The 27,941-nt window shown below is 51.6% G+C and overlaps 1 protein-coding gene and 1 long non-coding RNA gene across 12 annotated transcripts in view; one reads left to right on the top strand and one right to left on the bottom strand.

Moving 5' to 3' along the window:
- Nucleotides 1-12,620, bottom strand: part of LOC106981062 (uncharacterized) — a 109,976-nt gene extending 97,356 nt beyond the window's left edge. For 9 of the 10 annotated variants that reach the window (XR_008300492.1, XR_008300493.1, XR_008300489.1 and 6 more), the window contains exon 1: nt 12,509-12,620. This is a non-coding gene — a long non-coding RNA (uncharacterized LOC106981062). Of the gene's footprint in view, nt 1-718; nt 4,741-5,127; nt 9,932-12,508 lie in introns of those variants that run through there. The other variant, XR_008300498.1, reaches the window with a different exon arrangement.
- A 25-nt stretch (nt 12,621-12,645) lies between these two features.
- EIF3D (eukaryotic translation initiation factor 3 subunit D) lies at nt 12,646-27,048 on the top strand. 2 transcript variants are annotated; one of them, XM_053226747.1, is made up of 16 exons: nt 12,712-12,785; nt 14,845-15,113; nt 15,294-15,426; nt 15,727-15,772; nt 16,904-17,040; nt 17,553-17,638; nt 18,214-18,286; nt 19,421-19,533; nt 20,129-20,261; nt 21,287-21,434; nt 22,212-22,342; nt 23,041-23,126; nt 23,208-23,337; nt 25,922-26,064; nt 26,244-26,527; nt 26,894-27,048. In XM_053226747.1, exons 3-16 carry the CDS (start codon nt 15,304-15,306, stop codon nt 26,905-26,907), a joined length of 1,647 nt encoding a protein of 548 aa, XP_053082722.1. In that variant the 5' UTR covers nt 12,712-12,785; nt 14,845-15,113; nt 15,294-15,303; the 3' UTR covers nt 26,908-27,048. The 2 variants fall into 2 exon arrangements, with proteins under 2 accessions (XP_014934658.1, XP_053082722.1); XM_015079172.3 differs by lacking the exon at nt 14,845-15,113 and having other exon boundaries at nt 12,646-12,785.
- Nucleotides 27,049-27,941: the final 893 nt, after the last annotated feature.

Raw genomic sequence — 27,941 nt, 5'->3', positions numbered from 1 at the left:
GGCGGACACTCAGGAAGCGTCTGTTGAACGAATACATGAGTGAACGAATGAATGAATCATTCCTGGCCACTTGGTCACCCGGCAGCCTTCAGGGGCCAAATCACGGTGAGTCAGTCACACCCTGCCCGGGCCTCGGAGTGAAAGCAGAGGCCTCTCTTTGAAGTCTCTTCACAGGCTCCAACCCAGACGCTGCACCTCTCAGCCTGAGTGCGTCCGGAGAGCGCCGGTGAGCTATTCGGCACTGCGGCTTCTAGAGGCTGAGTGGCCTGAGAGAGCCCACCTGCCTCTCCCCTGCCCGCCACAGACGTCAGCTGAAGCCCTCAGTGAGAGGGACAGGAAGGAATGGGGGCAGAAAGGCAACTAAGATAGCTCCTGTCCTCACCGACAAGTACGGGCATGGAGGAGGCAGACGCCTGGTCTCCCCCATTCAATCTGCCGCCGGCCACTCTGCTCAGGGCCTTGACACAAGCCCTGTCACCTCGCTGAGCTTCAATTTCCTCCTCAGACGTGGGTGGAAAGACTCGCCTCATCTCACGTACCAGGATTATTTAGCAAATGGAACCGGGTGATCTCTATAAACTGCTCAAGAAACTGTGACAACCCGTACGGGTGTTATTGGTTTTGCTGCCGTCGTTTATATAACAATAATGGATAAGCGAAGCCCTCTCCTCAGCAACCGTAGTGACTTGCACATAGGAGCTGTTTAGATGTTTCATACCTGGAAATGCAGTCCGGGTGAGGGGCTGGACATTTCATGCCTTGGGGAGCAGCGCCATCCTGTGGCCAGAACTCAGAACACACGGCTATTCTGGTAAATGGATCAGGGTGCGAGGGGGCAGCTGGAAACCCCCGCGGAGGTCATTTGGGGACAGATGCCAAGAAAGCCAGTCTGACACCAGGGCACAAGGACAAGTTTCTTCGCCCCCGGAGCTGGTACAGGCTCGGCGTATAAATAGGTACGACAAGGGTTTAAATAGGTAAACCCACGGGATTATTTCTCTATAAACGGGTCTTTGGAAGAACCAGAGTGCCCGAGGAGCAGTCCGACGGCACGTGCAGGTGGTCTGGCCCGGCCCTGCGAATGACACTGCTCATCCTTCATCCAAGGGGACTTGAGCTTGGCTCTACCACTCACAAGCTGTGTGACCTTGAGCAGACTTCTGCCGTCCCTGGGCTCCGGTTTTCTCACCTGTGCAACGAGGTCATAATCCCTGCCCTGACCACCTCAAAGAGTTGTTGGGAATGTCAAATGGGCTAAGGAGAACACGACCAGTTCCTAAACGGTAAAACGCTGTACAAACATGATGTACGTTTCTTATTACCATTTGCAATAACAGCAATTCATATCTGGCATTAAGCTGTTCACTATATGCTAAACCCTTCACTACATAATGTCATTTAACTCCTACAAAGCCCTAAAAAAAACAGGTACTTTTAAGAAGCCCATTTTGCAGATGAAGACATTGAGGTTTAGAGAAGTTTAAAGTTTTGTCCAAAGGCACACTCAGCTAATAAGGAGGAGTCAATATTTGCACTCAGGACAGCGGGACTCCCAAATCCAGTAGTCGACCACAATGCCACGTTGTCTCAATAGTTCCAGGCACTAAACGGGAATTTGAAGGTAGCCCCTGATGCCCAGCGGCAGGTGTCTTAAAGGAAACAAAGTAACTACCGACATTTCTCCTCTTTTGCCCAGGGAGGTCAGCTTCCTTCCCAGCTCTATCTCAGCATCTCCTTTTGATGTGGGAGCCTCGTGAAAGAGGGGAGCCCTTGGGCTCTGCGCCTGGAGTCCTGTTCACAGCCAAGGCCAGAGAATCCCAAAACGTTCCCTTTCTGGGTCCACGCCTAGAAGAAGGCTGTGCACGCTCCTACATGCAAAGGAGAGACAATGGCAAAAGCAGGTGGGGGACAAGGTCCCCGTAACATCGCAAAGATGCGCCAAATCTGTTCGAAGAAGGTGGCTATTTCTCCACCATCGTGATGCCTCTCACAGGCCTAGAGCGCTTCGGAGCTTATGAGTGTCCCCTACCCATTTTCTCACTATCTGGCCCCAGAGCACTCCCTTGAGGTCAGAATCCCCAGCCCTACCCTACAGATGAAGAAACCGAGGTTGAAGATGAAATGAGTTACCCATGGCCACGATGCAGGAGGGTGGCAGAGAGGGAATCAAGATTCCAGAGTACAAATTACAGACTCCCGAGGCCCACGGCTGCTTCTGATTGACAGCCTGGATGTGCCACGAGCTGGCTGTATGACCACACAAGCCACTGAGCCTTGGTTGCTTTATGGAAGAGATCCCGCCAGCTCGGAGGACTTTGTGTCCTCTATTCACATCCTTGAGCCATAAAGACAAGGATGTTCTGCAGCACTGGCGGGTATTACAGAGAGGCAACTGGGACTTCGGCTCCTTTGGGAAGCTCTTCCCGACTGCCCACGGATGAGTTATTATCCCTCATCGTGCTCCCGGTGCATTCACAGCATTGCATTGTAATCTGTCTGCAAATTCCCAAAGGGCCAGGCAGCAAGCACAACTGAACATGAATATGGGCGGACAGGATGCAGGAGGGAAGAGTGGGGACTGGGGCAAAGTACCTGGCGTAGGCTACAACACTTATTCTGCTCCGGCTTCTTATCACCGTGCAGGAAAGCCAACCCAGTGTTGCTAGATCATAAGAGAAGCCACAAATCTGGATTTCCATGTGAAATCTGCTTTTTAAAGGTCTACTCAAAACGTATTTCGTTAAGCACTTGATAGGTATTGCACCCCTGCATCAGCCACATCTGTTTTCCCACTAGACTTTGAGTTACTTGAGCTCATGACTGGTTCTCTCTCTGAACTCTGAGTGGCCAACTCAGGGCCGGGGTCCCCACAAGTGGCCATCGATCGCTCCAGTCAAAGCCCCACAGGCTTCTGGTGACCATGCTAATCCAGCTGGCCTGGATTAAGGCACTCTTTCAAGCACTGTACATATTATCTGACTTAATTCTCACTACCTACTTCCTCTGATTCCACCCATTTAACAGACAAGGAAGCCGAGACTCAGTTGCCTGACTTGCCCAAGGCCATGAAGCTAGCGGTGACCTGGATTCAAATTCAGACAGTCTGTCCCCACGGATGTCTGTTTTCATTGCCTTGAAACCGTATCTCCCATGAGACCTCCTTAAATATCACCTGCAGTCACTTAGCCCCAACAAGTCTCTCCAGGCACCCACCAGGCACAGTTTCTAGTCCTAAGGCCAGCGGGAGCCAAGACGGGCAGAAGGAAAGAGAACGACGTCTGTGTTGCAGAAAGTGGGCCTGAGGTCCCGGGAGGGGCACCTATTAGCTCAAGAGCCAGACTGAGCCAAAACCAGTGTGTGCCTTTGTCCCCACCACCTCCCAGCTTCCGGAAGAAGAGCAAGCACAGGGCAGAGAGAAGAAGCCAGGGAGAGACCTGGTTATTGCTCACTGCTCATCCCATTGAAACAATCAAGCACTCTCTCAACTAGCTAAATGGTTCCAAAGGAAATGGGAGTCTATTTTGTCTCCTGTCACCAGGGCTGCAAATCCTGATATATCTCAGGCCCCAGCAGAGAAGCGGATGGCTCAGCACTTGGAGAGATGCCCGCACGAGGCAGGAAGTGGGGTGGATGATTCAACAGGTACCTCTCTATTCTGAGAGCTGATCCTGTGATGGGTGAGTGTACATCCAGCTGAGATAAAAAAAAATAAATTTGAATGCAGACCATCAGAACATACGGCAAGCCTCCCTTTCCCGCGGGGGACTTGAAGCGTCCTTTGGGGCTTTAATCCCTCCAAGTTTTCTATTTTTACGAATTTGTTGGAGCCACAGGGCTCTTAGGAGGCTGGCGTGAGCTGGTGACTCAAGGCTTCCCTTCCTCCCAGCACACCGTCCGACGGGTTTGCCATCAGGTACGTGCCCCGACCTTCATGAAGAGGTTTGCGGTTTGCACACACACCTGGACCGCTGTTCCAACTGCACCTTTACCGGCGGCCTGACCGCGGGCAAAACGTGCCTCCTCACTGCACCTCGGCCTTCTCATCTAGAAAGTGGGGTGATAACCCCCGTGGTGGTTCACAGAAGGCACACGAGGAGGTGCAGGTGGATGCGCGCTGGAAAAAGCGCCGGCATTATTCAGAAGAAGCATTTCTCAGCAGAGGCGGCTTGAGGGGACGGCCTTGCCCAGGGACATGGCGGGGGGGCGGTGGCTGCTGCTCAGGCCAGTGTGGCCAAGAACGCGTGCCCTGGACAACGCCAGGCCTCTGGCTCTGTGACTCTCCCCTTCCCACAAGTTCATTCACTCCTCTGAGCAGATTTCCCTTGATAAACCACGAGCACAGCCCAGGCCTCCTCCCGACCAGACTTCCTCCGAAACTCTGGCTTTTGCTCTGTCCTAAACTCTTCAGTCACAGCTTTGCAGACAACCAACTGGTTACTCTTAGAAAAGGCCAGGTGCATCTGTAGCAGATTTTAGGCTCCTCAGACGGTCACGACAACGTCTCTCACTCCACGCGCTCTTCTAGAACCTTGCGCCTGTGACTCACTGGTAACCAACAGAAGGGCCGCCTGACTTCTGAGACCGGGTTGTAGAGGGCCATGCCGCTGCCAGCTTGTTAGTCAGAATACCTGTTCCGGACATCTTTGGCCCCCTTGTATGTCGTCTGACTGCCCCGGGGCCGCCATGTTGTGAGAAAGCTCAACTCCCTGTGTGGACTCACCATATAGCGAGGCTCTAAGGCTAAATGGAGACAGAGACACAGAGAGAGAGAGAGAAGGTTCTACCTAGCCTCCAGCTACTCCAGCTCCACCTGCACCTAACTAATACGGCCCGGGAGGCCCCAGGCTAGAACTAGACAACCCCTTCCCAAATTCCTGGCCTACAGAAGCCAACAGAGACAACGAAAGGATTATTGTGGCTTTCAGCTGCCAAATTTTGGAGGGAGGTGTCACCCAGTAATAGATAACCGGAACAGAGGGCATCTGATTTCCCTCCTGCCGAGGGTGACCAGACCTCCCAGTTGGCATAGGGCAGTCCCAATTTATACTTTGGTCTGGTGCAATTTTCGATAGTGGCCCCTTTGTCTCCCCAGAGGGCCCCAACATGGATAGTAAATTATACGGTCACCCTACATCTAGTTGAGATCCCGGAGCACACCACGGATCCCTGACAACTCTTTCCCTCACAGTCTAGAATGATCGAAACACACAAGATGCTCGCACAGAGGCAGCATTCAAGAAATCAATGGTTGTTCACTCGTCCCTTCCTCTTCTTCCAGTTTCGTTCCGTCTGGGTGCTCATCAGTTTTGCCAAAGAGACGTCTTAGGGAGCAGCCCCTTCACAAGCTCCGGAGTGCCTTCCCCTAGTAAGTGTGCCTCAGTGAATACATGGCCTCTATGGTACAAACACAGCTTCCAGACCAGATCCCTGTTGCGCAGCCCCTCCTGTGGGGAACTTCTGGAGCCCTCACTGATCTTCAAGATAGGAAGGGTCTGAGTAAATTAGAGATCGCAGAGGCAAGAGACGGTGGGAGGGAGCGAGAAAGAGAACCTCCCAAACCTCAGGGAAGGTCTTCCCCACCACCCTGTAAGGGATGGGAGGTGGTGGTGGTTGTTGTTTTAATGTTTATTTATTTTCGAGAGAGACACAGGCAGTGTGAGTGGGAGGGGGGCAGACAGAGGGGAGGAAAAGAATCCCCAGCAGGCTCTGCACTGTCAGTGCAGAGCCCGATGCGGGGTTTGAACCCGCAAACTGTTGAGATCATGACCTGAGCTGAAATCAAGAGTCGGGTGCTCAACCGACTGAGCCACTCAGGCGCCCCAGGGATGGGAGCTTTTGAAGCCACAAAACTGCTCTCAAACAGTGGCTGTTACTCCTCGAACCAAGTATTCAACTGGGCGGAGCCTGCTTCTCCCCACCCACATTGATGGGAGGGTTGAACTGTTAGAAAGAATCAAAGAGGTGATTAATTATGTAATTACCTACGGGTGCCTGGGTGGCTCAGTCGGTTCAGTGTCCGACTTTGGCTCAGGGCATGATCTCACAGTTCGTGGGTTCGAGCCCTGCATCGGGCTCTGTGCGGACAGCTGCCTCGGAGCCTGGAGCCTACTTTGGATTCTGTGTCTCTCTCTCTGCCCCTCCCCCACTTGCGCTCTGTCTCTCTCCCTCTCAAAAATAAATGGATATTAAAAAAATTTTTAATCTTAAAAAAAAATCATGTTAATTAATTACGTAAAGCACTAACACAGCGCCTGGCATATACAGTCAACAGTCAAAAATACTACTTTCCTCTTTAAGATATTAGAGGTTCCTATTAGAAAATGCCTTTGTGGGGCCCCTGGGTGGCTCAGTCAGTTGGGCATCTGACTCAATTCCAGCTCAGGTCATGATCTCAGGATTATGGGATTGAGTCCCGTGTCTGTCTCCACACTGAGCATGGAGCCTGCTTAAGATTCTCTCTCTCTCTCTCTCTCTCTCTCTCTCTCTCTCTCTCTCTCTCTCTCCCTGTGCCTCTCTCCCTCTCTTTCCCTCTTTCAAATGAAAAAAAAGAAAGAAAATGCCTTTGCTTTATCTGGAAGGGACAGGGCAGGACAGCACAAAAGGCTGATCAGAAAACAGTAACAAGGGCGCCTCTCACTTCTAGACATGACATGGGGGGAGGTATATGGAGGGTCCGGCAGTCACCTACAGCTTTCCCTTTGTCCAGTTGAGAAATTGTTTTGCAGTCACTGACTCAGACCAGGAGACAAGAATCTCACTACCAATCGTTACATACACAGGATCTTGCTGCAAAGGGGTGGCTCTCAGTGACACCCATTGAATGAATGATCTCATACCAATTTTGACCCTCTTATCCACTGACTTAGTCAACAAATATTTACGGGCACCTACTCCATGTCAAGCCCTGTTCTAGCAACTGGGGATATGAGTCCTCTCTCCATCTTCTCGGGGTGCTCCGTGTGATGGAAGAGACACGTGGATCAAATAGGTACATACAATAATCACTTAATTATCATTGCTGCAAGTGTTAAGGGGAAGCACAGGGTAGGAAGAGGAAGAAAGATGCCCCCGAAGAAGTGACATTTGACCCACAGCTGAAAACTCAGCAAAGAATATACATGCCTTCCAAGCAGGCCCTGAGGGGAGGCCCTGAGGAAGAAGGAATGGCAGAATCCAGAATTTCCAGAATCCAGACCCTGGAAAGAATGTGGGCTGGTCGACTCAAAGAAGATGCCCCAGCCAGCAGCTGAGAAGTAGCTCATCCGTCCTGGCTCCAAGAAGATGGGGCTGCCAGAGAGGTTAGAGGAGAGAGAGTGTGTTCACGTGAAGGGCGGGTGTGAACAGAAGGAGGTTAAGAAATCCCCAAAAGGAGGGTGGAAACCAAGCAGGAATCAGAGAGGTCCCGGAGGAGAGAAGAGCGATTCCGAAGTGGCCGTTCTGTTAGAATGCTGACAATGGGGAAACGAGGACCAAGTGGCACTTGAGGTGACGCCAAGAAATAGACAAAGGGGCCGAAAATGTTTACCACACAGAAGTCCATAGAGGGTAAAGTGGCATCGGCAGAGGAATGAGCTCCCCGTCACAGGGCACATCCAAGCAGAGAGAACGGCAATCAGCCAGACAAGGAGACACCTGGTCTGGAGTGAAGGCTGTAGCAGATGAATGACTAAGAGGGTCCCTTGACGCCCCAGCACACAAGAACGGGTCCTTCCTCCTCGGCAGGTCACATAAGGGAACAGAAAGGGCCTGTTCTCTCTGCCAGAAAGCTGTTCCCCTGCCTCTCCCCTGCCTGCTCCCTCTCATCCTCCAGTCTCTGCTCAAATGTCACCTCCCCAGAGGGGCCTCCCCGAACTCCCGCCTTGTAAGTGCTGCACCCCAGATCATTCTCTAACACAGATCCCTGGTGCGGCGTCTTCACCTACTTGTCACTTCTCCGTACACCTGCCCAGCGTCTACCTTCCCCTGCTTAAAAGGTACCCTCCTTGAAAGCAACACCCTCGGTCACTTTTCTCCCTGCCACATCCTCCACACCTGGCCTATACAAGGCACGTGGAGGGTGCTCCACAGATGTCTGTTGAATGAGTAAATAAAATCCCAGCTTTGTCTCCCACTCGCTGTGTGACCTGTGTTAGTGACTTAACCTCTCTGAGCTTCTTCATTCTACCAACGGCAAATTTCGTGTTGAAAGACCATAGTCGTGAGTCATGAATATACATTTCATCTTCAAATGAAATTACGGACCTTGTCACTTATAAACTGCGGTGCTAATGTTAGCCATTGTTAGTAATAATGAAAAATTAGTCACTCAGTTGCCCAAAGACAGTGTCTGTTTCTCTTCAAAGTGTGAAGACACTGTGAAATCTTTTGAGAAGTGGGCATCTGCCCCCAAACCTGCATTTTTCCGGCAAGAATGTTAAGGTTTTTATTTTACAGCCTCTAAAAGCAGTATCCAGAGGCCGTGAATACAATAAACATTTCCTGGGTACACTCTGTGTACCTGGCACTGCGCTGGGCCATGAGGCCTCCTCAGAAATAACACGACCCCACGTTAGAGGAACGCGGGGTCTGGAGTACCAGAGGTGGGGGACACTGGTAACAGACCAGACATGTTGTAAGCACAGCCACGGAGGGTTCCACCAAGTGCTGCAGACACGTAAGGGGAAGGACCCGTCTGCAGAGGTCCTTCGTGCCCCCAACCTTTTCCAAGCACCAACTATGTGGTAATTCGAGGTGCTGGGATACGACAGTGAACAAGACGTGTAAGATCCCACCTGTCATGAGGCTTACATTCTGAAGGAGACAGTAAGTAAGCAAACAAACAGCAACAAAAACCCAAACAACTAGATAAACGAGGCAAATGTTAGTCATCCAGCAAAACACCAAAGCAGAATCAAAGGAAGCAGGAGCCAGGCGGCCTCCTGAGTTCGAAACCCCAGTTTCACTACGCACTGTTGAGCCTAGAGCATTCCTCAATATCTTGATTTCTAAAACAGGAAGGACAGTAGGCTTGACCTCACACGGCTGTGGTGAGAATTCAGTGAGTTAATGCAAATACTTGGAATAGTGCCAGGCACGGGGCCACTGAGCAAGTCAATGAGGACAGGGTGAGGCAACACAGAGGGGCGATCAGGAAATGTCTGTCTGACGAAGACACAAGGGCATTAAGATCTAGGGGAGATGCATTCCAAGCCCCAGAGAACCGCAGGTAAAAAGGTCTCCAGGCAGTAATGAATCTGGGTATGACGCAGAAAGAGAATGCTGCCAATGAGAAGACGCATTAGAAACTTGCAGCCCACAGAACAGAGTGTGGGATTTTCTCCTCGGGCTAGAGGTAAGCTACTAAACAGCTGGGGAGGGGGAGGCCAGGCATGCTCCGACTTAATGTAAAGGAGGGTCATTCCAGCTGCGTGTGGACAGCGGGGTGGAGAGAAAGAGAGGCAGCAAGGGTGTCCGTTGAAAGAAGGAATGAAGGCAAGATCTGCCACCCAAGGCCAGAGACCCACTGTGCAGAATGAGGCAGGACTCTCCAAACCCTCCTCCATCTGGGGACATGTTGAGGCCAAAATATGGGAAAGATGATTAAACTCTGACACAAGGAAGAGACTGCAGTAGATGGCCTGTGAACCCAAGTGAAAGAAAGAAAGGGGAAGAAAGAAAAGAAATGAAATGAAGCAATTGAGCAAAAATACATCTCCTTGGGGTGCCTGGATTGCTCAGTGACTTAAGCATCCCACTCTTGATTTTGGCTCAGGTCATGATCTCATGGGTTGCAGGTTCGAATCCCGCATCAGGCTCTGCACTGACAGTGTGGAGCCTGCTTGTGAGCCTCAATCTCTCTCTCTCTCTCTCTCTCTCTGCCCCTCCCTTGCTTGTGCCCTCTCTAAATAAATAAATAAACTTAAAAAAATACATCTCCCTTTACATTTAAAAATGTTTTAATGTTATTTTTGAGAGAGAGAGAGAGAGAGAGAGGGAGAGAGAGAGAGAGGGAGAATGAGCAGGGGAGGGGCAAAGAGAGAGGGAGACACAGAATCTAAAGCAGGCTCCAGGCTCTGAGTTGTCAGCACAGAGCCTCATGCGGGGCTCGAATTCACAAACCGTGAGATCATGACCTGAGCCAAAGTCGGACGCTTAACCAACTGAGCCACCCAGGTGCCCCACTCTTTACATTTTAGAACATATTACAATTAATATTGATCTTCCCTACACTGACACTGAGTACTTACTTATGTGCCCAGGATAATCTACTGAATTTATTTTTTCATTCAATTCTCATAAAACCCCTATCCATTCATTCAACAATTCAACCAATATGTCTTACTGGCACTGCTCTAGGTAAGACAGACAAAACCTCTACTCTTATGGAGCTTATACACTAGAGGCAGAGACAGAACCCAAACAAGGAAACAAAAAAATACTTCAGAGCATAAGAACTACAAGGAAGCAGAGTAAGAGAGTGAGGAGGGAGGAGGGAGGAGAAGCCTCTTTAGGAATGGTGGTCAGAGAAGATCTCCTTGAAGAGAGAAGTCTGAACGGAGACACGAATGATGAGCCAGCCACAGGCAAATCTGGGAAAGACTGTTCCAGGCGGAAGGCACAGAAAATGCAGAGGCCCTGCTGGGATAGATAAGAGGTGGATGTACTTAAGGCACAGAAAGATCATGGTACCCATAGCCGAGTCAGTATAGAAGACAGGATGTAAAGTTGGAAGGTAACCAGGGACCAGACAGGCCACAGGAAGCCATTCATGTTTCAACCCTAAGCACATATGGGAAGGGGTGCCTGGGTGGCTCAGTTGGTTGAGCGTCCGACTTCGGTTCAGGTCATGATCTCACAGTTCGTGGGTTCGAGCCCCACATCGGGCTCTGGGCTGACAGCTCGGAGCCTGGAGCCTGCTTCAGATTCTGTGTCTCCCTCTCTCTCTGCCCCTGCCCTGCTCATTCTCTCTCTCTCTCCCTCAAAAATAAATAAACATTAAAATTTAAAAAAAAAAAAACAAACAAACACGGGAAGCTGCTAGAAGACAGTAGATTGCTCTGGGCACCATGTGGAGAAGGAGCCCAGAGGAGCAGGAAGTGGACGCTGGGAGTCTGAGCATGAGCCTGGATACATTGGAGCAAAGTGATAGCACTCATGGTGGATTTTGAAAACAGAATCAAGAGGACTTGGTAAAGGACCAAGTGTGGGAATGTGGTGGGAAACGGAAAAGGAATTACCAATGAGGACTACAAGGTTTCGGCTGAACACCATTACCTGGGTGCCATCAATAAAAATTAGGAAAACTGGAACAGGAGCAGATTGGGAGAAAAGTTACAGAAACAAACAAGGCTATTAATATTTTTTACTATTCTGAGAGAGAGAGCATGCGTGCACATGAGAGAGAAAAGGGGCAGAGACAGAGATGGAGAGAATCACAAGTAGGCTCCCCGCTGTCAGCGAGGAGCCTGACTGGGGGCTCGATCCCACAAACCGTTGAGATCGTGACCTGAGCAAAAAAACTAGAGTGGGACGCTTAACCAACTGAGCCACCCACGTGCCCCAACAGCTGTTAGTATTTTCAGTTCACAGATGAGTAAGCAGCTTCAGAGAGAGATCGAATAGCCTGTCCCCAAGTTCACGTAAGTGGAATTACTGTTCTCATATGAATGTATTTTTACTCTCATTGCACCCAATATAATTTTATTACCTCTAATTTACAGATGAGGAAACTGAGCCCAGAGATGAGAAGCCTACACAGCTTGCAGGTAGCAGAGCCAAGCAGATATCAGATCTAACAATAGATACATTTTCCGACAGAAGAGACACGCTGGGAGGAATCCCAGACCAGGTAGAAAAGGTTGTGAGATTTGAATAAAAGCACGTCCTCGGATCCTCTTTCAATGCTTTGAAATCCCCCAATAAGATTTCAGGACAAACTCCGGAGACCCGACAGTCATTGAAAGGTCAGCACGGTTGCCCTTCGTAGCAAAGCGGTCGCCACTTCAGAATCACAATCGCTAAGCTGCTGATTCCCAGCCTCCAGCTTAGACATAGTTAAATAACCCGTCCGTGGAGGTGAGACCCGCAGTCTCCATCCTACACTTCGGCGCCCCAGAAATCTTTGCCCTACAAAATTTGAGAACCGTGGAGTGTGGCTGGAATCCTGGCGGCCGCTCTCTACACTAGCAATATAACCTCCCCCTCTGGGCATGTTACCGAGACTAAAAGCCGGGGGGCGGGGGTGGTACAGGGGGCGGGGGTAGGGGATGGTAACTTTAACCTCTGCCCCGACTCTCGACCTGCCCCCAGCTGTGAGACTCGAGCCACACGACTAGCTAGAGAAGACCGGAGCCCCGGTCACGGTGCGATACAGAGAGGCCGAAGCGTCCGCGAAACACGGGGGGGGACACAGAAGGGCGGTCACCGCTGCCCGCCCCCAACCTCCACTGCCGGGCAGCCACGTTTCAATAATTCGGAACGCCCTCTCGGGGCCTCGCCGGAGGCGCCCGTGACGTAATTGTAAACACACCTCCGGAGTCTCGGCTCCTCAGAGACCCATCGGGCCACCTAGCAGAGAGTTGTGACGAACTTCCGGGTCTGCCGTCGCTTTACGACTCGTGCGTTCCGCCCTTGAGTCCGGAGGAAGCAAGAACGCAGTTTACGACAGCGTCGATTGTGTTTACGGCGCCGGCCGCTGCGCGCGCATCTTCTCTCCTTTTCCCTCTCTGTTCGTCCGAGGGCTGCTGGGTGTGTGGTCTTCGGCCTGGACCATCTCTCGCCATCGGGGCCGCCCGAGGCCTTTACAGGTGAGTGGAGTGTCCCTTAAGGTTCTCAGTATCTCTGGAGCCGGTTTGGGCTGGGCGCAGCCTTCGGGGGCCTTCCGGAAGAGGCCTCTCGTACGTCTCCGGCCACTTCTGCTCAGCTGGGCGGGGCACGAATCCGCCTTTCGGGGACCCCAGGCCCGACACACTTAGGGATGCGGGGCACGGCCTTATGGGTAAGGTTCTCTGACCTTGGGCTCCGCTTTGCGGCCACGGGCTGAGCGACTTTGATAATACCACTTAACCCCTTTGGGTCTCAGGGTCTTTTCAAAGCGATCAGAGGCTCTGAGCTGCCGTGGAAGGAGGTACTGACTGTACCGAGCTGAGCAGTGTTCGATCCTGCTCTGAGGAGCCCGCAGTCCGAAGGTTTTCTTTCCTTTTCTGTGAAATGGAAGGCTGTGGTGGAGCAGGTGTGATCTCTGATTTGAAACTCTCCCCCCAGGGACTGATGGCATATGATCTGTGGTGGCCACGGTAATCTGCACAATACCGTGCCCTGCCAGCCATGGGCCCCTTCTGACTGCCCTGTGGTGGCCTCCCCACCCTGTCCTTGTAGCCAGTACAGCTGTCACTTCGATATAACAGAGTGGCTCTTTCTGCTTCTGGTTCTGTTCTGCTCGCTCTTATTTTGAATGGGTTGAAGCCAGGGGACTTCCTCCCCCTGGAGAAATGTATGCCAAGCCTTGGGTCTGTTTCCTTCTTGAGCTGTGAGAGAGGACTCGATTTCTTAAACGTTTTGAAACATCATTACTGGGTTACTAGGTATAGTCTAAATCCCCATTTTGTTCGGGGTGCCTGGGTGGCTCAGTTGGTTAAACATCGAACTTCCGCTCAGGTCATGATCTCACACCCCGTGAGTTCGAGCCCCGCATCGGGCTCTGTGCTGACAGCTCAGAGCCTGGAGCCTGCTTCAGATTCTGTGTCTCTGTCTCTCTCTCTGTTCCTGCCCCACTCATGCTCTGTCTCTCTCAAAAATAAAACATTGTAAAAAGTAACACCCCATGTTTTCTCAGCCTGCTGCCCAGCTATAACGTAATGGTAAGAATGTTGGACTTGGTGCAGACAACCCTGGAAATCAAGTCTGTTTTTGAAACAATGGACGGATCGACAGCTGAGCTGCAAATTTTTAATTTAGCATAGTGTCTGACATTGTAGGAGCTCCATAAATACGTATTTTAGTGTGAATTGTCTTGAAACTGCCACGCCTGCCCTCAGTCCCCTTTCTGTAGTGTAGCTTAAGCGTAGAGTTGAAGGACGAAGGTCCCTGTTGCTGTCACCCAGGTGTCACTTCTGGAGGAAGCCTGAATCTCTCTCCCTGTCATGGGACACTGAGAACTTACTAAGGTCACTGTGCCTGTGTGCTTTGATGGCTGCCTCCAGAAATACTTGTGTAGTGAATTTTCCTCTGGGAGCTCACCTGAGGATTATGATGGATGATGAGGTTTTTGATAGAAACCGTCAGGCAGAGATGTGCTCTGTAGCCCCTGGCTTTTTCTTTCTTGAGAGGAGCTGTAGCCTCACACAGAGTGTGAATTCCAGCCAGACTGCTTTGGTTCAGATTTTTTCGTCAACTAGCATTGCAAATTTGAACAACTTCTTAGCTTCTCTGTGCCTCAATTTTCTTACCTGAAGAGTGGGGATGATACTAGCCACTACGCCAGGATCATTGGGAGGATTTACTGAATTGGTGCAGAGTAAACACTAAGAACAGTACCTGGTACTCGTAATATTACGAACATGTGATGATTGGCCACTTCTATGACCTAAGGTTCATGGTAACATCAGCTTTCTGACAGTCTCTGTCCACTTGCTCTGCGTGAGGGTTTGCATTGATGGCAGAAAATTGGGAGAGCGAGAAAGAAAAGTTGAATAGTGGGATATACTTACGGACTCTTTCCCGGCACTGTGTGTAAATGTATTTTTGCAAGTCTAAGTAGTAATGGTGTGGCATTTTACAGCGAAGGCATTTTCATATGCGTAACTATTAAGTCTTTGACCCTGGTCTTGTGCTATGAATTAGACAAGGGTCTCACTCACTTTACAGATGAAAAGACTGAGGCTTAGGGACCCTACGGATTGTTTGCCTTGGTGAAGGTGTTTCTGGAAACTAGATCGTGGTTATTACGCTTGAGAAGAGGTTACTACATTCCATCAAATCTGAGACCCCACTGAGTTTAAGAAGCACCACTGTCGTATGTAGACTAAGAAAGAAAAACTGCCGATTAAGGTGAGACAGTCCATCAAGCGGAAGATGCAGCCTTGTTTCAAAGATATTATAGTGGAAAAAGTGGGTGTCACAAGCAGCACAATACGGTAAATGAGTCTTCGTATTTGTCCTCTGAGTTTTAAGTACTCACAGTATTATCTGTGACTTCCATTTTGTGTGTCGCTTTTCTGATTTTATCATTCTGTCTTAGCTTACCTCGAATGGAAGGCTTTTTGTGCTTGGAGGCCTTTCTTCACAAAGCTCCTCACATTATTTGTATCTTTAAGATTCTAGAAGATGGCAAAGTTCATGACACCTGTGATCCAGGACAACCCCTCGGGTTGGGGTCCCTGTGCGGTTCCTGAGCAGTTTCGGGATATGCCCTACCAGCCGTTCAGCAAAGGAGATCGACTAGGAAAGGTACCTGGCCCGTCAGTGACGGTGACTCTCTCGAGCCGTGACCGCTGTCGTCGTTAGATCGTTTCGATTTTATTCTCTCAAAAGAATTTAACTCCTGTGCTCCTCACGGAGACGCTGGCTGGAAACAGCTATAATGTCTGGGTCCTTCCAGTAGTCACGGGAGAGCTGGGCACTTGGCAGAGGCATCGTGAGCCAGTCCTTACACTTTCCCAGACTGCGTCTTCGCGTACGGGGGCTTCTGGGTCAGCAGAAACTTGCCTGATTGACCTGCGTGCTCTGTCTTCTCTTGTTGCCTCACAGGTTGCAGACTGGACAGGTGCCACATATCAAGATAAGAGGTACACGAGTAAGTGTTCAACTGACCGCCCAGATCAAGGCCTTGGGGGGATTGTTACTTTTTCCAGTGACCTCCATCCAAAAACATTCCAGGATGTTTTGCTAACAATAACACATAGTTTTTAGGGGCAGGAGCTGAACTGTAGACGATAACCACATACATTTTTTTGAAATGGTCCCAAAACTAAAGACTGGTCATTAAGGAGGTTTAACCTTTACAGTGGGATTTTTTTTCCTTCCGCGTTTAGGGAGCCATAAACCCTTTCACAGATCTGTTGAACTCCTTCCCATTTGGCACCCTAGTGCCTGGGATTTACCGAACCTGTGAAGCCAATCGGTGGACTCCAGGTCTACAAGCCCTGATTTTAAGATCTTGATACAGTAGATGGGTTGGTGGTGTTGGTGTTGTCGTCTCGTTTTTTCCTGTGCCGGTTGAGATTGTTGGAAGTGGCTTAGTCGGAGTGAGTAACCAGTTAGGATGATCTGAGGCTAGGGTCAACAGTAAAGTATATCATAACCCATTAGACCTGTCTGCTTGGGGTACCAGATGATGTAAGTGGTTGCATATTTGCATAACGCATACCCCATATTTGCCCTTTCTGGAGTAGTAAACTTTAATTCCTGTCCTCATAGAGTAAAGCAGGGTGTGAAATGGGCTTATCTTAAGGAACTCAGACTCTGTCTTGACTTAGAAATTTCTTTAGACCAGAGCTTTTCAGACTGGAATGTGCACAAGAATCACCTGGGGATCTTCTGAAAACATTGATTCTGACGTAGTGGGGCTGGGCGGAGTCCATCAACGTGCATTTCCGTTAAGGGTCCTGAGAGCGCACTCAAAATAGCAGGGCTTTAGGGGTGCCTGGGTGGCCCAGTTGGTTAAGCATCTGACTTCAGCTCCGGTCATGATCTCACGGTGCGTGAGTTCAAGCTCCACGTCAGGCTCAGTGCTGACAGCTCAGAGCCTGCTTCGGATTCTGTGTCTCCGTCTCTCTCTGCCCCTTTCCCAGTTGTGCTCTGTCTCTCAAAAATAACTAAAAATGTTTAAAAAAAAAAGTTTTAAAAGAACTAGCAGGGCTTTAGAAGAGCAGGTGTGCAGAGTCTGTAGGTAGTATCTGTTACACGTCGTCCCCTTTGCCTGCAGATAAGTACTCCTCTCAGTTCGGTGGTGGAAGTCAGTATGCTTATTTCCACGAGGAGGATGAAACCAGTTTCCAGCTGGTGGACACAGCACGCACACAGAAAACCGCCTACCAGCGGAATCGGATGCGATTTGCACAGGTAGGCCAAGAGCCGGCAATCTGACCGTCTTGGGGCCATTACCCGTGGCTGCCACCTGCTAAAAGTGCTTCCTTGCACATAGTGACGGGAGGAAAGTGTGTTCTCCTAGGTCTTCCAGTGACTCCCAAGTAGCTGACCGGTGACACGTTGCGCTAAAGTAAACGTGGGCTGGGTCCAGAGATGATCTAAATAGTTTAGCTTTCTGCTGACCAGTGGCCAGGACCTCATGCCTCTGTGCTGAGAGTGGGGTGTTTGTGCCAGGTAAAAAGATGCCTGATGCCTCATTTAATTGCTGTGTGCAGGCTTTATTAAGTAGATGGTCCGGTCGGGCTGCATCTTCCTATGTATAAAGAGGCAAACTACAACTCTAAGAAGGGCCCATAAACCTACTTCAATAAAAAATGTCGTGTGAACGTCTAAGCCAATTCCAAGTACAGACCTCCCCCTGGGCACTCCCTGCTGTTGGTCAGATCCCCAAGGTTTTAGCATGGATGTTTTTTCTTGATTCCCAGCGGAACCTCCGCAGAGACAAAGATCGACGGAACATGTTGCAGTTCAACCTGCAGACCCTGCCTAAGAGCGCCAAGCAGAAGGAGAGGTGAGGTTTCCCACATCCTCCTGGATTGAGTTGTTCTTCCGGGACCGACCGTGCTCTGAAATCACTAGGCCAATGGTGGTCTTCCCCGTCACTGCCAAACAAGCAAAAATTCCTTCCTGAAGGCTGTTAAGCCACTGGTGTAGCCTGGCCTCATTCTCCAAGGGCCAGTTCTTGGCAGATAGCATGGTGGGAAGGTCCCTGGCAGTGGCCGTGTGCACTGGCCGGAAGCGAGGGTAGGTAAGATGAGCTCTGGGGCCCAGCTAGGCTCAGCTCTGCTGTGGCATAGGTCACGCTGGGCCCTGTGAGCTGTGCGGTGCGGCGGCCACACCCAGGCTGGTGCTGCCATTGGACCGTCCATAGGGCGAGTAAAACCCAGCTGGTGGGTGCTGGGGGGCAGTATGCCTCCTGTAGCACTCTTAAGGTCTCCTCTTTTTCATGAAGTCCCTGTTTTCTTAGTTCAGAGAAGTCACTAATGATGCCGAGGTTCAGCCGAAGAGAATGGCAGCTTTTCTGCCTTTTGAAAAGCCAGTGACTCAAAGATCTGCACCAAAAGCACAGTCTTCTTGTCTTTCTAGAGAACGCATACGACTGCAGAAAAAATTTCAGAAACAGTTCGGAGTGAGGCAAAAATGGGACCAGAAGTCACAGGTAGTGTATCCACACCAGAGTTCTGTCTAGAAATTCAGTTTTGCGTATGTGTTTGGTTTTGTAACTGCTTTATTGAAACATAATTCACATATCACACCATCCACTCATTGAAAGTGTACAAGTCAGCGGCTCTTGGTACATTCACACATATGCGCCAGTTTCAGAACGTTTGAATCATTGTGAAAACAACCTATACCCTTCGGCAGCCGGCCCCGGTTCTCCCCAGCCCTTGGCTGCCACCGGTCTTTTCTGTCTCTGGATGTGCCTCTTCTGGACATTTCACATAAACAGAATCCTACGACGTGTGGTCTTTTGTGTAGCTCCTTTCACAATTCATCCCTGTTGTGGCGTGTGTCGGCATATTGCTGAATTTGTTGTGTGGACACACTGCGTTTTTGTGGCTGGTTTTTTGGTGTGTGTTTTTTTTTTTTTAACGTTATTTATTTTTGAGAGAGAGAAGGAGACACAACTTGAAGCAGGCTCCAGGCTCTGAGCTGTCAGCACAGAGCCCGATGTGGGGCTCGGACCCACAAAAGGCAAGATCATGACCTGAACTAAAGTCGGAAGCTTAACCGACTGAGCCACCCAGGTGCCCCCACACTGCGTTTTGTGTACGCGTTCACCGGTACATGGCCGTCTGGGTGGTTTCCACCTGTTGCTATTATGAAAAATGCTGCCATGAACGTTTGCATACAAATGCTCGTGTGGACACTGTGATAAATGAAGAACACGTGAGGGCAAGTGAGGAGCTCCAGATTGCGGCGGTTAGATTTTGCCAGATGTGACGTTTCTATGTCAAGGGTGAACAGCTGACGTCCAGAGAGAAATAAAAGAAGCTGCCACGGCTTCTTTAGGAAGAACCCATACACATGGAAAACACATACGTTCCCTGGGTGCCGGCATTACGTGGGAGTCAAGTTCCGGGTTGTTTTTGACCCCTTGACTCCTTCGGTCCCCTTCGAGATTGTAAACTCCGAATTCGGGGTCAGGGATTCTGGCTCCTACAGCACCCAGCACGTGGTAAACGTTCTGGACACGTTTATTGGCTAAAAGCCCTTCGCGCTGCTAAGCTGCCTTTTGCTTCTGCCTCGCACTGGCTGTAACTCTCTTCCCTCCCCTGGTTTTGCACTGCAGAAACCCCGAGACTCTTCAGTGGAAGTCCGTAGTGACTGGGAGGTGAAAGAGGAAATGGACTTTCCTCAGTTAATGAAGATGCGCTACTTGGAAGTGTCAGAGCCTCAGGACATGTAAGTGGCGTCTTTTGCTACCTTCCGCCGTGCACGTGTGTGGACCAGCTGGCAGTGAATGTTTTCTCAAGCCTTAGTGTTTCCAAAAAGGATTGGCAGGTGCTTAAATACATTGTATAAGATTAACAGACACTTTTTTATTTTATTTTTTTAAGTTTATTTTATTTTGAGAGAGAGACAGCACAAGCAGGGAAAGGGCAGAGAGAGAGAGAGAAACCCAAGCAGGCTCCACACTGCCAGCGTGGAGCCTGATGCGAGGCTCAAACTCATGAACGGTGAGATCATGACCTGAGCCCAGATCATGACCTGAGCCGAAATCGAAAGTCAGACACCAGGCGCCCAACAGATACATTTTTTAAACCTCAGGGCCAAGAGGGGACCAGCAGAGAATTCGCTGACGTTAAACTTGAGATTTCTTTCCGCTTCCTGACCTCATGAGCAAAAGAGAGCTCTTTCCGCAGGACGAGAAAGACCACAGGTCATCCACAGGAAAGCTTTTCCTGATGTTTCAAAGAGCTGCTTACCTGAAGCAGATTCAGACAAACAGCTGATCTCCTTCCCATTTGCTTTGCATGTCTTCCCCGCCTCCCCTCAGTGAGTGCTGTGGGGCCCTGGAATACTACGACAAGGCCTTTGACCGCATCACCACGAGGAGTGAGAAGCCGCTGCGGAGCATCAAGCGCATCTTCCACACCGTCACCACCACGGACGACCCGGTCATCCGAAAGGTGGGCACCCCCTTCCGCCGCTCGCCACCCCCCTGTGTGGGGAGTGCTGGCGGCCTCTACAGCTGAGGCCTCGGGAGGAACAGAGCCCGCGGGGACCTACGTGAATCATCTGAGCCTTGGAAAGCCTTTTATTTTATTTTATTTTTTTTTTTTAACGTCTATTTATTTTTGAGACAGAGACAGCATGAACGGGGGAGGGTCAGAGAGGGAGACACAGAATCTGAATGAGGCTCCAGGCTTTGAGCTGTCAGCACAGAGCCTGACGTGGGACTCGAACCCACAAACCGTGAGATCATGACCTGAGCCGAAATCGGACGCTTAACCGACTGAGCCACCCAGGCACCCCAGTTTCCATGTTTTTAGTTCTGCTTTTATTTATTTATTTATTTAACGTCTATTTATTTTTGAGAGAGACAGAGACAGAATGCGAGTGGGTTAGGGGCAGAGAGAGAGGGAGACACAGAATCTGAAACAGGCTCCAGGCTCTGAGCTGTCAGCACAGAGCCTGACGTGGGGCTTGAACTCACGGACCACGAAATCATGACCTGAGCCCAAGTCGGCCGCTTAACCGACTGAGCCGCCCAGGTGCCCCTCGGAAAGCCCTTTAGATGCGACGCTCCTGAATCAGACAGGATTGGGTGGAAGTACGGGCCCCTTGCTGGTTAGCCCCTGATGCTGGTAATAGAGCAGAGCCGGGCCCGCTTCCCAGCCCTGCCGCGCTTCCCGGCACCACCCCCTCGCATCTCCTACCTTTGAAGTGGGTCGGAGGCGCTTACCGCACGTCGCCGGGGTGAGGGGTGTGAGGTGCCATCCCGGAACACTGCGGGCGCTCGGAGAGCCGCGGCGTCCCTCGTACCCTAGGGTGGGGACCGCCAGCAGGCAGACCTGCCGCACGCACGCTCCTCACATGGCTAGACGGCGCGTGTGCGCGGGAGGGTGTGAGGGCCCCTTGCAAACGAGTCCTCCATGCAAATGGGCAGTGAGACCGAAGTGTCTTCGCATCTTGCTCTCTGCCCTCTTTGCAGCTGGCAAAAACTCAGGGGAACGTGTTTGCCACTGATGCCATTCTGGCCACGCTGATGAGCTGCACCCGCTCTGTGTACTCCTGGGACATCGTTGTGCAGAGAGTCGGGTCCAAGCTCTTCTTTGACAAGAGGGACAACTCTGACTTTGGTAAGAAGCCTGTCTGGGAGCGAGGCGACAGGGTTGGGTGTTCTGAGGGCTCAGAGCAAGTCCCTGGTCCTGGAGCGGGGCTGGGAGGTGGCCTGTCTCCCCACAGGCAGTGACAGCTATGGCCAAAGCCCTCCCGGCCCCCTGAGAGGCCTGGCAGAGGGAAGGATGGTCCCTGCTGTCCCAGCTCGAGGTGCCAGCTTCCTGAGTCCTCCCGGGACCCCAGCACTGTGCTGGCAAGCGTTACCCGTTTGAATGGCACTTTCCTGACTTCCAGCTCTCCGTAGCACCTTTAACGTTACCTTCACGTTTTTTTTTAATGCTTTTTCTTCTTCACGTCGGTGTGTTTATACAGGGAAAAATACATTTGCCTGTATTTCACGCGACACAGACGTGTGCGCGCGCGCCATGGGGGGAAACCAGGTCGCTGAGAACTAACGGCAGTGAAACAGAATGATACAATTACATTCTATGCCTGAGCCTTGGGGCCTTCTCTTTGTTAAAAAACTAACAAAATCAGACAGGCTCTTGAAGAACCCAAACAGATTGAAATGGGGCAGGCTTCTTACAGCTTGCTCGACTGTGACATTAGAGGGGATCTAAAGTTACCTGGCAGCACTCCCCACTTCCTCCCCTGCCTGCCCGCACTTGACGGAGCCATGTGAGTAGATGGCGGGTCTTGGAAGGACAGGCCTGCGTCGCTGGCCCCTCCCTGCAGTGCCAGGCACACCATGGGCGACCCGGTTTCGCGGGTGTGTGACCACGCTGCCGCTTTTGCAGACCTCCTGACGGTGAGTGAGACCGCCAACGAGCCCCCACAAGATGAAGGCAACTCCTTCAACTCGCCCCGCAACTTGGCCATGGAAGCGACCTACATCAACCACAACTTCTCCCAGCAGTGCTTGAGAATGGTGAGGCGGTGAGAGCATCTGGGCATCGGCTTCTGTTTCGTCAGCTACCGTTTACTGAACGTCTGCTTTGTGGTAGGCTCCGGGGGTGTGGGACCGAGCAGGACAGACAGGGTCCCCGCCTGTCACAGAGGAGCTCCAGGCTGGGGCTTTGAGGTCAGGCTGCCTGACCGAACCTTAGATCCAGTGCTTTAGAGCTTCGGGGTGTGGGGTAGGTTTCTTGTCTGGAAAGTCAGGATACTAATAATACTTACTTCCACTGATAGGCCGTATAGATACCTTCAGTGTCGGACAGATAACGCTGATCTATACAAATACAGCGTTTAGGTGTTGAGGATATAGCGGTACACAAAGTTCCTGCCCTTAGGAGGCTGTGTTATCGTGGAGGAGGAAAGACCGTAAACCTAGGTTGTGACAAACGGTGACGTGTGCTATGGGGCAAAATGAAACAGGAGGGGCGTGGCCGCTAATTAAATGAGATACTCGAAGCTCGCCGGCAACACGTATAAGCATTCAAGATCCATCGGGGTTCATGCTTAAGGTCAGGAGGGGTAAATAGCCACCCGCCACGCAGGGAGCCCACAGCCCCCTCGAGGGCCCCGGGGAGCCGGCCAGGGCTGTAACTAAGCAGAGTGCAGGGTCTGGCCGGTGGGCTTGGAAGCAAGTACTTGCTGTCTGGTGACGCCTTTGTCTGTTTACAGGGAAAGGAGAGATACAACTTCCCCAACCCAAACCCGTTCGTGGAGGACGACATGGACAAGAATGAAGTCGCCTCCGTCGCATACCGGTATGTCAACCCACCTGCGTGGGGTGGCTTCTCTGAAACGCGGGGTCTCCAGTGACCAGATAAGCTCCTTGTTCGTTGCAGTTACCGCAGGTGGAAGCTTGGGGACGATATCGACCTTATTGTCCGTTGTGAGCATGATGGTGTCATGACCGGAGCCAACGGGGAAGTGTCCTTCATCAACATCAAGACCCTCAACGAGTGGGATTCCCGGGTGAGGCGTGCTTCGTCACCCTGTCTGTAGTTCCTGCGAGCGTGTTGTCCCCGGCTGGTGTTTGCGAACCTCGGTTTCGTTTCCCCGTGCGTTACTTACAGAGCTTCCAAGATTTTTTTTGTCTTCAGAGTTTTTCTCCACCGAGTTCCTCATTGAAAAAGAGAACGTGTGTGTGTGTGTGTGTGTGTGTAGAACATGGTTATGGTTGAAGAACTTTTCTGCTTACTTTGCACATAAGAGCCAGTAGGAACTACCTTCTTACAGGACTCTCTCCTTCTCTATTCCACGCTGACCTCCCGTTGGCGTCTGCTCCCTGCAGGCGTCTGGTTTTGACCTCTCATCTGGGCTGGCGGGTTTCCTCTAAGCCTGGGAGCTCTTTGAGCTGTTCTTTAATTTACTGCAGCCACTACTTTCTTCAACCTTCTGATTCCTTTTTCCAACTCCTTCACTTACTGAACTCAGAGACTGTTAGGTTAGCTGAGATTTGGCTCTTCGGGAGGCATCTTGAAAGAAATGTGCTTCCTTCATTTTTCCACTCTCTACTTCCCTCTCGTGCTGGTGCTCCGTGAGTTTTGGGCTGCTTCCCTTTCTGAAGTTGCCCAGGCTTCTGTGCCTGAACTGGCAGTGGGTGGCAGTGCTCCTGGGTGCTGCTACAGAACAAAGGGTCCTCAGAGGGAAGGACAGCTCGGGCTAAGCCAGTGTTGAACAAGGGTCTAATGAGATGGAGCCTGTGGGCCATTTCCTTCTGACTTCGTTAGAGCCACGGGATTAACATTAACTGCTGCTGATTCCCACTCCCCGGGTGTTCCTTAGCCTCCGTCACCTGACGGAAGAGCACTCCAGAAGCATTTCTGCAGACCTAGCTCTGAGGCCAGTGACCTCTTCTCGGACTGTCCTCCAGGCCTCCCTGTAGCGTTCAGCATCGCTGTAGCCGTGTGGCCTTGCCCTCTGTGCTGTTCCCTCACTCTAGTCCCGTACATTTCTTGGTTCCCTTCACTTGTTTTGACACCAGTGGAGCCTTCTTTCAGGGTCAGTTCCCGACGCGGCTGTTTTTGCCATAACGACTTCCTCATACAGCCTTGTATTAGTTTCCATTTGCTCCATAACAGATGACAGCAACCTAGAGGCTTACAGTGAATCTGAAGGTTCTGGAAGAAACTTCCAAGCTCATTCTAGTTGGCAGAGTTCGGAGTTCTTGCAGTTGTGGGACTGGGGTCCCCGTTCTCTTGCCACCGTCAGCTGGGACCTCTCGGCTCCTAGAGGTCACCACACCCCGTGCCCTGGGGGTCATCCACATCCTGCGCCACAGGTCCCCTCCGTCTTCCAGGCAGAAACAGCACGGCAGGTTCTTCCAGTCTTCGACTTCTCTGTGTCTGGCTTATGCCCAGATTTAAGAGATTCGGGGTTAGGTGAGGCCCACCCATAGTCTCCTTAAGGGACCTTAATTACGCGTGCAGAATCCCTGACGTAGAAGGGAGCGTAAGCACCAGAGCAGGGTTTCCTCATCCATACAGCCTCCACCTGCACTCGGGTAGGCACCGTAGGGGGCCACCGTAGAACTCGGCCTACCCCAGGCCTCAGCCTTGAACTCTTAACAGTGATTCCTCACATCTATGGCTCGGCTGTGTACCAGCTTTGGGTCTCTCCTACTCCCTTAGGCTCAGCCTCGAATGGTCCCCGCCGCGTCCTCCTCCCCCACACAGACTCTTCGGTCACCCTAGTTTCTGACGCTGTTGATTATGCCTGTTACTGTGCATTGACTTGTCTCCTAACTGACCCTCGTGCCCTCCATCCCACCCCCCCCACCCCACCCAGTTGATCTCTGCCAATTAATTCCGTCGAGCGGCACAGATTTGTGGAGAGGCCCTTCAAATGCCAGAGCAAACTCACAAGGGTAATTTTGAAGAAACACATCTGTCCAAACACTGCTCCTGAATGGTTTTGGTCTAACTACTTGAACTCTAGTAGTTGTGTTTTTTTTTCGCCTGTGGTTGCCATGAACCGAGACAGGCTGAGCACGTTGTGCCACGCGAACTTCCAGCAGTCACTTCCCTCTGGGTCTCGAGTTCCCACATCTCAGAAAGAGGTGGCTGGGGAAGATGGTCCCTCCTTCGTGGGCACATGTATATCCACAAGGCCAGACCGACCTCCTCCCCCTCTGCAGCCTCCACCCCCACCCAGGGCTGACCCGGCCTGTCTTTCCCTCTGTGCCTCTCTGGTCATGCCTCGCCCAGCCTCTGTCACTGGCCTCCCCTTGGTCAGCTAGCCCGTTCCCCCCACGAAGCCCTTCCTTACCACACAACGCACGGTGAACCCTTGTCCCCGCCGTTCATCTGGCACTCGGCCGGCTTGTGCGTGCGTTGTGTCCTTGTCTAGACAAGCTCTTGTGGAGAGAGGAGTTGCCGTCTGCCGGGCGGCACGTCTCTGCCTTTACGATGATGACAGTCCTACCTGTGATTTACGTGCAGACTCCCCCACTTGCAAGTCAAGCCCCCCGGGGAGTCCCTTCTCGGCCGGAGGAGGTTCTAGGCCTTGGGCGGTAGGAGCCCACCCTCATTCTTATGCCCGGGCTCTCCTCCTGCAGCACTGTAACGGCGTAGACTGGCGTCAGAAGCTAGACTCCCAGCGAGGGGCTGTCATTGCCACCGAGCTAAAGAACAACAGCTACAAGTTGGCCCGATGGACCTGCTGCGCCTTGCTGGCTGGGTCGGAGTATCTCAAGCTTGGGTGAGACTCCCGTCCGGGGGCCGTGAAGTCTTCTGCCGAGAGGAGGGGTGCGCGGAGAGACCCGTGCTTGCCTTTCCCCCTCCCTTGGGAAGAACCTGCATGTGGCCCCAGGCATTGCCGTCTCTCAGTGCGGCCCCGCCCCCACGGCACTAACACCCCTTCCCCCCCCACCCCGCTAGTTACGTGTCCCGGTACCATGTGAAAGACTCCTCACGCCACGTCATCTTGGGCACCCAGCAGTTCAAGCCCAATGAGTTTGCCAGCCAGATCAACCTGAGCGTCGAGAACGCCTGGGGCATCCTGCGCTGTGTCATCGACATCTGCATGAAGCTGGAGGAGGGCAAGTACCTCATCCTGAAGGACCCCAACAAGCAGGTCATCCGCGTCTACAGCCTGCCCGACGGCACGTTCAGCTCTGATGAGGACGAGGAGGAAGAGGAGGAGGAGGAGGAGGAGGAAGAAGGTGTGTGGCAGGCCTCGTTCTGAAGCCTGGAGTGAGCTGTAGGCTGGCTAGGGCCCGAGCCTCGTGGCCACCAATCTCTCTCTGTAGCCTTGATGTAAAACTTGCTGACGGTTCTGAGACCGGACTTTGGGGCAGCCTCCAGTCTGGCACCGGGAGCTGCTTTCAGGAGCCTTTAGATCCCAGGGGTCTGAGGAGGAGAGATGGGCTCTGGGCTAGTCACGTGGGCCCAGAGCCGCCTCTCCCTGCTTCACCAGAAACGCGTTGGCCCCACGAGGAACCGAAAGGCTTCGGAGTGGAGGTGGTGACAATCCTAAGCAGCTCACCATACGGCACGGCTCATTTTTCTAACCTTTTTGTGTCTTTCAGAGGAAGAAACTTAAACCAGACGGTGACGCGGAGCTGGAATTTGTCCCACTGAGCCTAGAAGGGCATCCAAGGCCTAGCAGGATGCTTGTTTGCTTGCTTGCTGTCTGGAGTTGAACAGGGAGAATAAAGTGTAACTGTTCAGTCTCTTACCTTCATCACGTGCTGACATTGTGACCGGCAGCCATCCCCCCCCCCCCCCCCCCATAGCCTTTGGAAGAGGGAGGTGAGATACATCAGTTTTCTACCTGGAGTTCATAATCACGGCTCCTTCATTTGTTCTTGAGAGTTATTCACGTCACACCGCTGTTAAAGGGTGAGCGCCCTAGGTATTTTCGTTCCTGGACCCCCCGACGACAAACCGTTGCTGGGGAGTGTCATCAGTTGTGAGGGCCTCCTGGAGGTCCCCATAGGAGGTCCGTTTCCACAGACGTGGGTGCCTGCTGGCTGTGCGCCAGACCCGTCTGTTGCCCCTGGGAGACATAACTCCCTAGTGAAAGGTAAAGCAGGGCACGGTCTTGGAAGGTCGAGGTGGGTGTGCTACTTATTTAGAAGACTGCCCCACAAGACTCTGATGGATGTTCCAGTGGGTGATGCTCAATGGTTTGTAAATTATTTTGAAGTTTGGTTCGGGCAGGTGACAGTCTCAAGCCGGCACCCTCAAAGCAATGTGTCCTAAATCTGCCACAGGTGCTTAGGGTATGCAGACTTTTTTTTTTTTTTTTTTAATGTTTATTTTGACAGCAAGAGCATGCGAGCTGGGGAGGGACAGAGAATCCCAAGCAGGTTCTGCCCTGTCAGTGCAGAGCCCGACACAGGGCTCAGTCCCACGAACGATGACCTGAGCTGAAATGACGAGTCAGGAGTCAGATGCTTAACCAACTGAGCCACCCGGGCATCCCTGTAAAGTTTTTATAAATGAATAGTGTTCTGTTCTGGACACTAGGAAGTAATTACCTTGCCAGGTATACTAAGCTTTCTATAAATACATCATCTGAGCCTGAGCCCAAACTGTAATGCTGGTCGAAGTAACATCAGTGTACTGATGAGG

The sequence above is a fragment of the Acinonyx jubatus genome, chromosome B4, assembly GCF_027475565.1.
Source record: "Acinonyx jubatus isolate Ajub_Pintada_27869175 chromosome B4, VMU_Ajub_asm_v1.0, whole genome shotgun sequence".
NCBI classification, from domain to species: Eukaryota; Metazoa; Chordata; class Mammalia; order Carnivora; family Felidae; genus Acinonyx; species Acinonyx jubatus.
Note: the sequence above shows the minus strand (reverse complement) of the source record. Positions and strands in the feature narration are given on the sequence as shown.